The 12,923-nt window shown below is 45.7% G+C and overlaps 1 protein-coding gene across 1 annotated transcript in view; it reads left to right on the plus strand.

Moving 5' to 3' along the window:
• Positions 1-8,728: 8,728 nt before the first annotated feature.
• Positions 8,729-12,923, plus strand: part of LOC112078556 (teneurin-4-like) — a gene marked incomplete at its 3' end in the record, with an annotated part of 12,345 nt that continues 8,150 nt past the window's right edge. The window contains exon 1 of the mRNA XM_024144757.1: positions 8,729-8,755. Coding sequence (XP_024000525.1) covers positions 8,729-8,755 — 27 coding nt within the window. The remainder of the gene's footprint in view (positions 8,756-12,923) is intronic.

A 12,923-nucleotide genomic window follows, 5' to 3' on the forward strand; every position in this document is an offset into this window, starting at 1 on the left:
AGAGTACTTTCCCAAGACCCAGGGGTCTTCAAGGAACAGGGGTACAACAGGTTACTTTCAGGGGACAGGGTACTGCAAAGAACAGGAGTATTTCAGGAAACAGGTATTCAGGACCAGGTACTCAGACCAGGGTAACTTCAGGACAGGGTACCGCAAACAGGGTACCCCAGGAACAGGTATTTCAAGGGAACAGGGTATTCAAGAACAAGGGAACTTCAGACAGGTTACCTCAGACAGGGTACTTCCAGGGGAAACAGGGTTTTCAAGGGAACCAGGGGGTACTCAGGAACAGGTTTCCGGAACAGGGGGTTTTACTTCCAGGGGACAAGGGTTACTTCAGACAGGGGTAAGCTCAGGGGACAGGGTATTCAGACAAGGGTATTCAGACAGGTCTCAGACAGGTACTCAAGGGACCCAGGGTTATTTCTTTCAGAAACAAGGCAGTTACTCAGACAGGTATTCAAGGGACAGGAGTATTTTCAGGACAGGGTATTTCAGACAGGAGTATTTCAGGACAAGAGTGGAGTATTTAGTATTGTCTCAGACAAGCATTCAACATTGATTAAAAGAGCCAGAATTCTGGAGGAAAAAAGCTTTTCTGGTGAAACCAAATAGCCCAGGCTTTTTATTGTTCAAAAAAACAAGAGAAACTTTTTTACTAATAAAACTAGGATGGTTTAGAGGGAGGTTCATTCACCCAGAAGGAGTTATAATACAAACGTTTAGATGGTTTTAGAGGAGGTTTTATCACCCAAGAGAGTTTAATTAAATACAAAAACTAGATTGTTTTTTAGAGGGGAGTTCAAATCACCCAGGAGTTATTAAATTACAAACTAGATGTTTTTAGGAGGGAAGTTTCCTCCCACCCAGGAGAGTGTTTAAATTACAAAACTAGATTGGTTTTTTAGAGGGAGTTCACCCAAACCCCAGAGAGTTTTATTAATACAAACTAGGGATGTTTTTAGAGGGGGAGTTCTTCCCCCACCCCAGAGAGTATTAATTACAACTAGATAAAGTTTTAGAGGGAGGTTCCCATTCACCCTGAGAAGTTATAAATTACAACTTAGATGGTTTTAGAGGGGGTTTTCATCCACCCAGAGGGAAGTTATAATACAAAAAACTAGTGGTTTTAGGAAGTTCATCCACCCAGGGGAAAGATATTTTACAACTAGGATGGGTTTTTAAGAGGGGGGAGGTTCCTCCCAACCCAGGAGGAGTTATAAAATAAAACTAGATGGTTTTAGGGGGTTCAGTTTTAGTTGACCGTTGTTTCCCTTGTTTGGTGGTCAAAACAAAAAGTCAAAATTTTTCAAACAAAATTTAATTAGTCACCATTTAACACCATGGGGTTTAGCCAGATTGTAATTTGCGAGGTGTAAGCGGAAAATGCTTGTTGCTTCTAGTCCCGACAATGCAGTTAAAATAAAACCAAACAAGTATCTAAAACTAACAAATTTCCACCAAACTACTACCTTCAATAACACACCACACAAAAAGTGTAAAGGGATAAAGAATAGCACATAAGATATATGAAGAGTGGTGGTACAGAACGCATGCAAGATGCAGGGAGATGGTATAGAGTACGGTATATACTTATGAGATGAGTACTTGTAGGTATGTAAAATAAAGTGTCTAGGTTTAAAGTGGCTAGTGGTACATGTCATTACATAAAGATGGCAAGATGCAGTAGATGATATAGAGTACAGTATATACATATGAGATGGTAATGTAGGGGTATGTAAAAACAATTAATATTAAGTGCATTGTTTTAAATGGCTATGGAATAAATTTTTACATAATTTCCATTTCCAATTCCCATTTTAAAAGTGGGCTGGAGTTGAGTCAGTATGTTGGCAGCGGCCGGCTAAATGTTAGTGTGGCTGTTTAACAGTCTGGATGGGGCCTAGGAATTAGAAGGCGTTTTTCCAGGTCTTCTCGCGTCCCTGCTTTTGATGCAACCTGTACTGACCCTCGGCCTTCTGGATGATTAGCGGGGTGAACACAGGGCAGTGGCATTGGGTGGGTTGTGTGTCCTTGATTGATCTTTAGCCTTCCTGTGAACATCGGGTGTTGGTGTAGTTCCTGGAGGCAGGTAGTTTTCCCCGGTGATGGGCGTTTCTTTGCAGACCTTCACTACCCTCGGAGGAGCCTTATACCGGTTTGGGGGAGGCAGTTGCCGTAACCAGGCGGGGGGAATACAGCCGACAGATTTCTTCGGATGTGCTCATGCGTAGAAGTTTGTGAGGTCCCGTGGGGACCAAGGGCCGAATTTCTTTCCAGCCTCCTGAGTTGAAAGAGGGCCTTGCTTTACGCCTTCTTTCCCACCAACCGCATGTCTGTGTGGGTGGGACCCCAATTCAGGTTGTCCGTATGATTGTTACACGAGAACTTAAAAACTTCCACCTCTCCATCTACTGACCCGTCGATTTGGTGGATAGGGGGGTGCTCCCCTCTGCTGTTCCTGAAGTCCACAATTCATTCTCCTTTGTTTTTTAGACGTGAGTGTGAGGGTATATTTTCCTGAACCACCCCACTCCGAGGGGCCCTCACTTCCTCCCTGTAGGGCCGTCTCGCGTGTTGGTAATCAAGGCCTACCACTGTTAGTGCATCCGCAAAAACTTGATGATTTGAGTTGAGGCGTGCATGCCCACGCAGTCGTGGGTGAACAGGGAGACCAGGAGAGGGCCCAGAACGCACCTTGTTGGGCCCCCAATGTGTTGAGGGATCAGCGGGTGGACGATGTTGTTACCATACCCTCACCCCACCTGGGGCGGGGCCCGTTCAGGAAGGTCCCAGGACCCAAGTTGCCAACAGGCGGTCGAGACCCAGGTCTCGAGCTTGATGACGAGTTTTGGAGGGTACTATGGTGTTAAATGCTGAGGCTGTAATCGATGAACAGCATTCTCACATGGGTATTCCTCTTGTCCAGATGGGTTAGGGCAGTGTGCAGTGTGGTTGCGATTGCGTCGTCTGTGGACCTATTGGGTCGGTAAGCAAATTGGAGGTCTGGGTAGTCCGGTAGGGTGGAGGTGAATATGGTCCTTGGACTAGTCTCTCAAAAGCACTTCATGAATGACGAAGTGAGTGCTACGGGGCGGTAGTCGTTTAGCTCATAACCTTAGCTTTCTTGGGAACAGGAACAATGGTGGCCCTCTTGAAGCATGTGGGAACAGCAGACTGGATAAGGATTGATTGAATATGTCCGTAAACCAACACCAGCCAGCTGGTCTGCGCATGCTCTGAGGACCGGCTGGGGAATGCCGTCTGGGCCTGCAGCCTTGCGAGGGTTAACACGTTTAAATGGTTTACTCACCTCGGCTGCAGTGAAGGAGAGCCCGCAGTTTTTGGTAGGGGGCTGTGTCAGTGGCACTGTATTGTCCTCAAAGCGGGCAAAAAAGTTGTTTAGCGCTGTTGAGCAAGACATCCTGGTCGCGCGACGGGCTGGTTTTCTTTTTGTAAATCCGTGATTGACTGTAGACCCTGCCACATACCTCTTGTTCTGAGCTGTTGAATTGCGAAACTCGATTTTGTCTCTGTACTGGGACTTAGCCTGTTTGATTGCCGTGCGGAGAGAATAGCTACACTGTTTGTATTCGGTCATGCTTCCGGTCACCTTGCCCTGGTTAAAAGCAGTGGTTCGCGCTTTCAGTTCACGCGAATGCTGCCGTCCAATTCCACGGTTTTCTGGTTTGGGAATGTTTTTAATCGTTGTGTGGGTACGGACATCGTCCAATGCACTTCCTAATGAACTCGCTCACCGAATCAGCATATTCGTCAATATTGTTGTTGACGCAATGCGGACATATTCCAATCGCGAGTGATCGAACAGTCTTGAAGCGTGGATTCAGATTGGTCGGACCAGCGTGAACAGACCTGAGCGCGGAAGCTTGTTGTTTGATTTCTGTTTGAGGCTGGAATCAACAAAATGGAGTCGTGGTCACTTTCCGAAAGGGGGCGGGAGCCTTATATGCGTCGCGGAAATTAGTATAACAATGGATCTAGGGTTTTTCCCAGCCCTGTAGCACAATCGATTATGCTGATAGAATTAGGGAGTTTGTTTTAGATTAGCCTTGTTAAAATCCCCAGCTACGATGAATGCAGCCTCAGGGTGTGTGGTTTCCAGTTTACAAAGAGTCAGATAAAGTTCGTTCAGGGCCATCGATGTGTCTGCTTGGGGGGGAATATATACGGCTGATTATGATTGAAGAGAATTCCCTTGGTAGATAATGCCGGTCGACATTTGATTGTGAGAGTTCTAGATCAGGTGAACAGAATGACTGTGATTTCCTGTGTTGTTTATGATGATCACACCACGTCTCGTTAATCATAAGGCATACCCCCCCGCCCTCTCTTACCGGAAAGATGTTTGTTTCTGTCGGCGCGGATGCATGAAAACCAGCTGCTGCACCGACTCCGTTAGCGTCTCTTGAGTTAGCCATGTTTCCGTGAAAGCAGAACGTTGCAATCCCTGATGTCTCTCTGGAATGCTCCCGTGCTCGGATTTCATCAAACCTTATTGTCAAGAGACTGGACATTGGCGAGTAGTATGCTAGGGAGTGGAGCGCGATGTGCCCTCTCCGAAGCCTGACCACGAAGACCGCCTCGTTTGCCCCTTTTTCGCGCTCGCACAGGGTCGCCGGCTGGATTCAGATCCTTGTATTGGGTGAAGCAAAACCACTGGATCCGTTTCGGGAAAGTCATATTCCTGGTAGGAACGATGATGAGTTGACGTTAATCGTATATTCAGTAGTTCCTCCCGACTGTATGTAAGAAACCTAAGATTACCTGGGGTACCGATGTAAGAAAATAACACATAAAAAACAAGATACTGCATATTTTCCAAGAACGCGAAGCGAGGCGGCCCATCTCTTTTCGGCGCCGGAAGTAGGGTGTAGTCAGGAGGTAGGTGTGTTGGGGTGTGCTTGGTTACAGAATGTGTGAAGAGGGGCTGGGGAACGATCCCTCTCATCACTCATCTCTCTGGGCGGTCTGTCGGTGTGAAAACCCCTTCAAGCCAGGCAGCCAGCATATACCATCTCATCTCTCCTGAGCCTATTCAGCTTCCTCTGCCTCGCCACTTTCCACCATCATTAAATATTCAACCACCAGTGTTGACAGGAAAATAGGTTTTAAAAAATGTTAAATTCCTCTCCTCCTTCTCCTCGTCCTCCTCTCATTCCCGGAGTCAATAACATTTTCTGTTCTGTCTGTCTCTGTCTGTCTCTGTCTTTCTCGCTGTCTGGTCTCTGTCTGTCTCGCTGTCTGTCTGTCTGGTCTGTTCTGGTTTCTGGTCTGTGTATGTACAGTGGGGAGAACAAGTATTTGATACACTGCGATTTGCAGGTTTTCCTACTTACAAAGCATGTAAGAGGTCTGTAATTTTTATCATAGGTACACTTCAACTATGAGAGACGGAATCTAAAACCAAAAATCCAAAAATCACATTGATGATTTTAAGTAATTAATTTTGCATTTTATTTGCATGACATAAGTATTTGATACATCAGAAAAGCAGAAACTTAAAATTTGGTACAGAAACCTTTGTTTGCAATACAGAGATCATACGTTTCCTGTAGTTCTTGACTAGGTTTGCACACACTGCAGCAGGGATTTTGCCCACTCCTCCCTACAGATCTTCTCCAGATCCTTCAGGTTCGGGGCTGTCGCTGGGCAATACGGACTTTCAGCTCCCTCCAAAGATTTTCTATTGGGTTTCAGGTCTGGAGACTGGCTAGGCCACTCCAGGACCTTGAAGATGCTTCTTACGGAGCCACTCCTTAGTTGCCATGGCTGTGGGCTTCGTGTCGTTGTCATGCTGGAAGACCCAGCCACGACCCATCTTCAATGCTCTTACTGAGGGAAGGAGGTTGTTGGCCAAGATCTCGCGATACATGGCCCCATCCATCCTCCCCTCAATACGGTGCAGTCGTCCTGTCCCCTTGCCAGAAAAGCATCCCCAAAGTAATGATGTTTCCACCTCCATGCTCCACGGTTTGATGTGTTCTTGGGGTTGTACTCATACTTCTTCTTCCTCCAAACACGGCGGAGGAGGGAGTTAGACCAAAAAGCTCTATTTTTGTCTCAATCAGACCACATGACCTTCTCCCATTCCTCCTCTGGATCATCCAGATGGTCATGGCAAACTTCAGACGGGCCTGGACATGCACTGGCTTAAGCAGGGGGGACCTTGCGTGCGCTGCAGATTTTAATCCCATGACGGCGTAGTGTTTATATGGTTTCTTTGAAGACTGTGGTCCCAGTCTCTTCAGGTCATTGACCAAGTCCTGCCGTGTAGTCTGGGCTGATCCCTCACCTTCCTCATATGACCATTGATGCCCCACGAGGTGAAATCTTGCGATGGAGCCCCAGACCGAGGGTGATGACCGTCATCTTGAACTTCTTCCCATTTTCTAATAATTGGCGCCAACAGTTGTTTCCCTTCTCACCAAGCTGCTTGCCTATTGTCCTGTAGCCCATCCCAGCCTTGTGCAGGTCTACAATTTTATCCCTGATGTCCTTACACAGCTCTCTGGTCTTGGCCATTGTGGAGAGTTGGAAATCTGTTTGTTGAGTGGTGGGACAGGGTCTTTTATACAGGTAACGAGTTCAAAACAGGTGCAGTTAATACAGGTAATGAGTGGAGAACAGGAGGGCTCTATAAAAAAAAACTAACAGGTCTGTGGAGAGCCGGAAATTCTTTACTGGTTGGTAGGTGATCAAATACTTATGTCATGCAATTAAAATGCAAATTTAATTATTTAAAAATCATTACAATGTGTGATTTTCTGGATTTTTGTTTTTAGATTTCCGTCTCTCACAGTTAAGTGTTACCTATGATAAAAATGACAGACCTTCTACATGCTTTTGTAAGTAGGAAAACCTGCAAAATCGGCAGTGTATCAAATACTTGTTCTCCCCACTGTATGTCTGTCTGTTTCGTGTCTGTCTTTCTGTTCTGTCTGTCTGTTGTCTGGTCTGTCTGTCTGTCGTCTGTCTGTCTGTCTGTCTGGCTGTCTGTCTGTCTGTTCTGTCTGTCTGTCTTCTGTCTGTCTTCTGTCTGTCTGTCGTCGTCTGTCTGTCTGTCTGTTCTGTCTGTCTGTCTGTCCTGTCTGTCTGTCTGTCTGTGCTGTCTGTCTCTGTCTGTCTCTAACTGTCTCTAACTGTCCTGTTTGTTTGTTTGAGATAAGAGAGGAGGAGGAGGAGAGAGAAGAGTAAGAGGGGAACAGAGGTACCTAGAGGATAAGAGAGGATGAGGAGAGAGAAGAGTAGAGGGGGAAGAGGAGTACCTAGAGGATAAGAGAGGATGAGGAGAGAGAAGAGTAGAGGGGAACAGAGGTACCTAGAGATAAGAGAGGATGAGGAGAGAGAAGAGTAGAGGGGAACAGAGGTACCTAGAGGATAAGAGAGGATAGGAGAGAGAAGAGTAGAAGGGGAACAGAGGTACTAGAGGATAAGAGAGATGAGGAGAGAGAAGAGTTAGGGGGAACAGAGGTACCTAGAGGATAGCAGAGGATTGAGGAGAGAGAAGAGTAGAGGGGGAACAGAGGTACCTAGAGGATAAGAGAGGAGGAGGAGAGAGAAGAGTAGAGGGGGAACAGAGGTACCTAGAGGTAGTGTAGGTRGCATCCTAAATGGCACCCTATTCTCTATGCGGGCGCCAACCTATGTCTTACTGTATAAATTACCTCTGTCTGAAGGGATTGAGGAGGGAGAATGGTTATAGGATGTCAGACATCCCCAGCTCAGTGCTGGTTGAAATGGCACCTTATTCCCTATATAGTGCACTGCCTTTGACCAGGGCCCCCATAGGAAATAGGGTGCCATGCCAGACCTAGCAAGGAGATCTGAAAGTAGCCCAGAGGCTGGGAATGAAGACTGAGCACAAAGTTTGAGTCAAGACTGAACTGATGGCTCCCCCCAGAAATCAGTTAAAATATGGAAGCAGCATTGGTCTGCTAAATTTCAAAATGGCTAACTGGCTGGGTATACCTCATGCCGACGCGTGTCATCTGTCGGTGAACATTCTCCAGGAAGTGTTTTCCTGGAACCTGCTGTGTCAACAGCGGCACCCTATTCCTATGTAGTGTGCTTGGTCTGACCAGGGGCCACYAGGCACTACATAGGGAATAGGGTACCGTTTGGAATTCGGCCAGTCTGAGGCAGACTATTGAGTGTTGTATTTATTTTGGGGTTGGGGGAAGGCCTTGCTATTTATGTTGGGGTTGGGTTGGCCTTACTATTTATGTTGGGGTTGGGGGTAGGCCTTACTATTTATGTTGGGGTTGGGTTGGCCTTACTATTTATGTTGGGGTTGGGGGTAGGCCTTACTATTTATGTTGGGGTTGGGTTGGCCTTGCTATTTATGTTGGGGTTGGGGGAGGCCTACAGTGCCTTGTAAAAGTATTCATCTCCTTTGGCATTGTTCCTGTTTTGTTGCATTACAACCTGGAATTTAAATCTATTTTTATTTGGATTTCATGTAATGGACATACACAAAATAGTTCAATATTTTTTTTTTACAGAAAAGTGGTGTGTGCACATGTATTCACCCCCTTTGCTATGAAGCCCCTAAATAAGACCTGGTGCAACCAATTACCTTCAGAAGTCATATAATTAGTTAAAGTGTCACATGATCTGTCACATGATGTCAGTATATATACACCTGTTCTGAAAGGCCCCAGAGTCTGTAACACCACTAAGCAAGGGGCACCACCAAGCAAGSGGCACCATGAAGACCAAGGAGCTCTCCAAACAGGTCAGGGAKAAAGTTGTGGAGAAGTACAGATCAGGGTTGGGTTATAAAACAATATCTGAAACTTTTAACATCCCACGGAGCACTATTAAATCCATTATTAAAAAATTGAAGGAATATCGCACCACAACAAACCTGCCAAGAGAGGGCCGACCCACCAAAAATCACGGACAAGGCATGGAGGGCATTAATCAGAGAGGCAACAAAGAGACCAAAGATAACCCTGCAGGAGCTGCAAAGCTTCACAGCGGAAATTGGAATATATGTACATAGGACCATTTTAAGCCGTACACTCCACAGAGCTGGGCTTTACGGAAGAGTGGCCAGAAAGAATCAATGCTTAAAAAAAAAAGAAAAAAACACGTTTGGTGTTCACCAAAAGGCGTGTGGGAGACTCCCCAAAGATATGGAAGAAGGTACTCTGGTCAGATGAGACTAAAATTGAGCTTTTTGGCCATCAAGGAAAACGCTATGTCTGGCGCAAACCCAACACCTCGCATCACCCAGAGAATACCATCCCCACAGTGAAGCATGGTGGTGGCAGCATCATGCTGTGGGGATGTTTTTCATTGGCAGGGACTGAGAAACTGGTCAGAATTTAAGGAATAATGGATGACGCTAAATACAGGGAAATGATTGAGGGAATCCTGTTTCAGTCTTCCAGAGATTTGAGACTGGGACTGAGGTTCACCTTCCAGCAGGACAATGACCCTAAGCATACTGCTAAAGCAGAGAGAGAATGAGATTCTGTGGTATGACTTAAAGATTGCTGTACACCAGCGGAACCATCCAACTTGAAGGACCTGGAGCAGTTTTGCCTTGAAGAATGGGCTAAAATCCCAGTGGCTAGATGTGCCAAGCTTATAGAGACATTCTCCAAGAGACTTGCAGCTGTAATTGCTGTAAAAGGTTACTCTACAAAGTATTAACTTTGAGGGTGTGAATAGTTATGCACGATCAAGTTTCTGTTTTTTTTCCTTATTTCTTGTTTGTTTCACAATAAAAAATATTTTGCATCTTCAAAGTGGTAGGCATGTTGTGTAAATCAAATAATAAACCCCCCAAACATCTATTTTAATTCCAGGTTGTAAAGCAACAAAATAGGAAAAAGGCCAAGGAGGTGGAATACTTTCACAAGCCACTGTACTTTTGACCAGTGACCTGTGATAAAAAAGTTGTGCACTATAGCCACTGTATGTTGGGGTTGGGGGGGAAGGTCTAGATATTTATGTTGTGGGGAAGGTCTAGATATGTATGTTGTGGTTGGGGGGAAGGTCTAGATATTTATGTTGTGGTTGGGGGGAAGGTCTAGATATGTATGTTGGGGTTGGGGGGAAGGTCTAGATATTTTATGTTGTGGTTGGGGGGAAGGTCTAGATATGTATGTTGGGGTTGGGGGGAAGGTCTAGATATTTATGTTGTGGTTGGGGGGGAAGGTCTAGATATGTATGTGGGGTTGGGGGAAGGTCTAGATATTTAGTTGTGGTTGGGGGGGAAGGTCTAGATATGTATGTTGTGGTTGGGGGGGGAAGGTCTAGATATTTATGTTGTGGTTGGGGGAAGGTCTAGATATGTTGTTGTGGTTGGGGGGAAGGTCTAGATATTTATGTTGTGGTTGGGGGGAAGGTCTAGATATTTATGTTGTGGTTGGGGGGGAAGGTGTAGATATGTATGTTGGGGTTGGGGGGAAGGTCTAGATATGTATGTTGTGGTTGGGGGGAAGGTCTAGATATTTATGTTGTGGTTGGGGGGGAAGGTCTAGATTTTATGTTGTGGGTTGGGGGAGGTCTAGAATTTATGTTGTGGTTGGGGGGAAGGTCTAGATATGTATGTTGTGGGGGGAAGTCTAGATATGTATGTTGTGGTTGGGGGAAGGTCTAGATATTTATGTTGTGGTTGGGGGGAAAGTCTAGATATTTATGTTGTGGTTGGGGGAAGGTCTAGATATTTATGTTGTGGTTGGGGGGGAAGGTCTAGATATGTATGTTGGGTTGGGGGGGAGGTCTAGATATTATGTTGTGGTTGGGGGGGAAGGTCTAGATATGTATGTTGTGGTTGGGGGGGAGAGGTCTAGATATGTATGTTGTGGTTGGGGGGGAAGGTCTAGATATTATGTTGTGGTTGGGGGGAAGGTCTAGATATGTATGTTGTGGTTGGGGGAGGGTCTAGATATTTATGTTGTGGTTGGGGGGAAGGTCTAGATATGTATGTTGTGGAGAAGGTTAGATATTTATGTTTGTGGTGGGGGGAGGTCTAGATATGTATGTTGTGGTTGGGGGGGGAGGTCTAGATATGTATGTTGTGGTTGGGGGGAAGGTCTAGATATTTATGTTGTGGTTGGGGGGGGAGGTCTAGATATGTATGTTGTGGTTGGGGGGAAGGTCTAGATTATGTATGTTGTGGTTGGGGGGAAGGTCTAGATATGTATGTTGTGTGGTTGGGGGGAAGGTCTAGAATTATATGTTGTGGTTGGGGGAAGGTCAATATATTTTGTTGTGGTTGGGGGGGAAGGTCTAGATATGTATATGTGGTTGGGGGGAAGGTCTAGATATGTATGTTGTGGTTGGGGGAAGGTCTAGATATTTATGTTGGGGGGAGGTCTAGATATTTATGTTGGGGTTGGGGAAGGTCTAGATATTTATGTTGGGGTTGGGGGAAGGTCTAGATATTTTGTTGGGGTTGTGGGGAAGGTCTAGATATTTATGTTGGGGTTGGTGGGGGGGAAAGTCTAGATATGTATGTTGTTGGTTGGGGGAAGGTCTAGATATGTATGTTGTGGTTGGGGGAAGGTTTAGATATTTATGTTGGGGGGAAGGTTAGATATTTATGTTGGGGTTGGGGGAAGGTCTAGATATTTATGTTGTGGTTGGGGGAAGGTCTAGATATTTATGTTGGGGGGAGAGTCTAGATATTTATGTTGGGGTTGGGGAAGGTCTAGATATTTATGTTGTGGTTGGGGGGAGGTCTAGATATGTATGTTGTGGTTGGGGGGAGGTCTAGATATTTATGTTGGGGGGAAGGTCTAGATATTTATGTTGGGGTTGGGGAAGGTCTAGATATTTATGTTGTGGTTGGGGGAAGGTCTAGATATTTATGTTGGGGGGAAGGTCTAGATATTTATGTTGGGGTTGGGGGGGAGGTCTAGATATTTATGTTGGGGGAGTCTAGATATTATGTTGGGTTGGGGGGAAGGTCTAGATATTTATGTTGTGGTTGGGGGGAAGGTCTAGATATTTATGTTGGGGTTGGGGGAAGGTCTAAGATATTTATGTTGGGGTTGGGGAAAGTCTAGATATTTATGTTGGGGTTGGGGGGAAGGTCTAGATATTTGTTTGGGGTTGGGGGGAAGGTCTAGATATATATGTTGGGGTTGGGGGGAAGGTCTAGATTTTATGTTGGGGGAAGGTCTAGATATCTATGTTGGGGGGAAGGTCTAGATATCTATGTTGTGGTTGTGGGGAAGGTCTAGATATTTTGTTGGGGTTGGGGGGAGTCTAGATATTTATGTTGGGTTTGGGGGAAAGTCTAGATTTTTATTGTTTGGGGTTGGGGGGAAAGTCTAGATATTTATGTTGGGGTTGGGGGGAAGGTCTAGATATTTATGTTGGGGGAGGTCTAGATATTTATGTTGGGGTTGGGGGAAGGTCTAGATATTATGTTGGGGGGAAGGTCTAGATATCTATGTTGTGGTTGTGGGGAAGGTCTAGATATTTATGTTGGGGTTGGGGGAAAGTCTAGATATTTATGTTGGGGTTGGGGGGAAGGTCTAGATATTTATGTTGGGGTTGGGGGAAGGTCTAGATATTTATGTTGGGGGTTGGGGGGAAAGTCTAGATATTTATGTTGGGTGTGTGGGGGAAGGTCTAGATATTTATGTTGGGGTTGGGGGGAAAGTCTAGATATTTATGTTGGGGTTGGGGGAAGGTCTAGATATTTATGTTGGGGGAAGGTCTAGATATCTATGTTGTGGTTGTGGGGAAGTCTAGATATTTATGTTGGGGGAAGGTCTAGATATTTATGTTGTGGTTGGGGGGAAGGTCTAGATATTTATGTTGTGGTTGGGGAAGGTCTAGATATTTATGTTGGGGTTGGGATGGGAGAAGGGGATTGGGTTGGGGAGGCCTAGTTCTTAACGTTGGGGTTGCGATGGGGAGAAGGAGATGGGTTGGGG

This window comes from Salvelinus sp. IW2-2015, unplaced genomic scaffold (assembly GCF_002910315.2).
Source record: "Salvelinus sp. IW2-2015 unplaced genomic scaffold, ASM291031v2 Un_scaffold5866, whole genome shotgun sequence".
NCBI lineage: Eukaryota > Metazoa > Chordata > Actinopteri > Salmoniformes > Salmonidae > Salvelinus > Salvelinus sp. IW2-2015.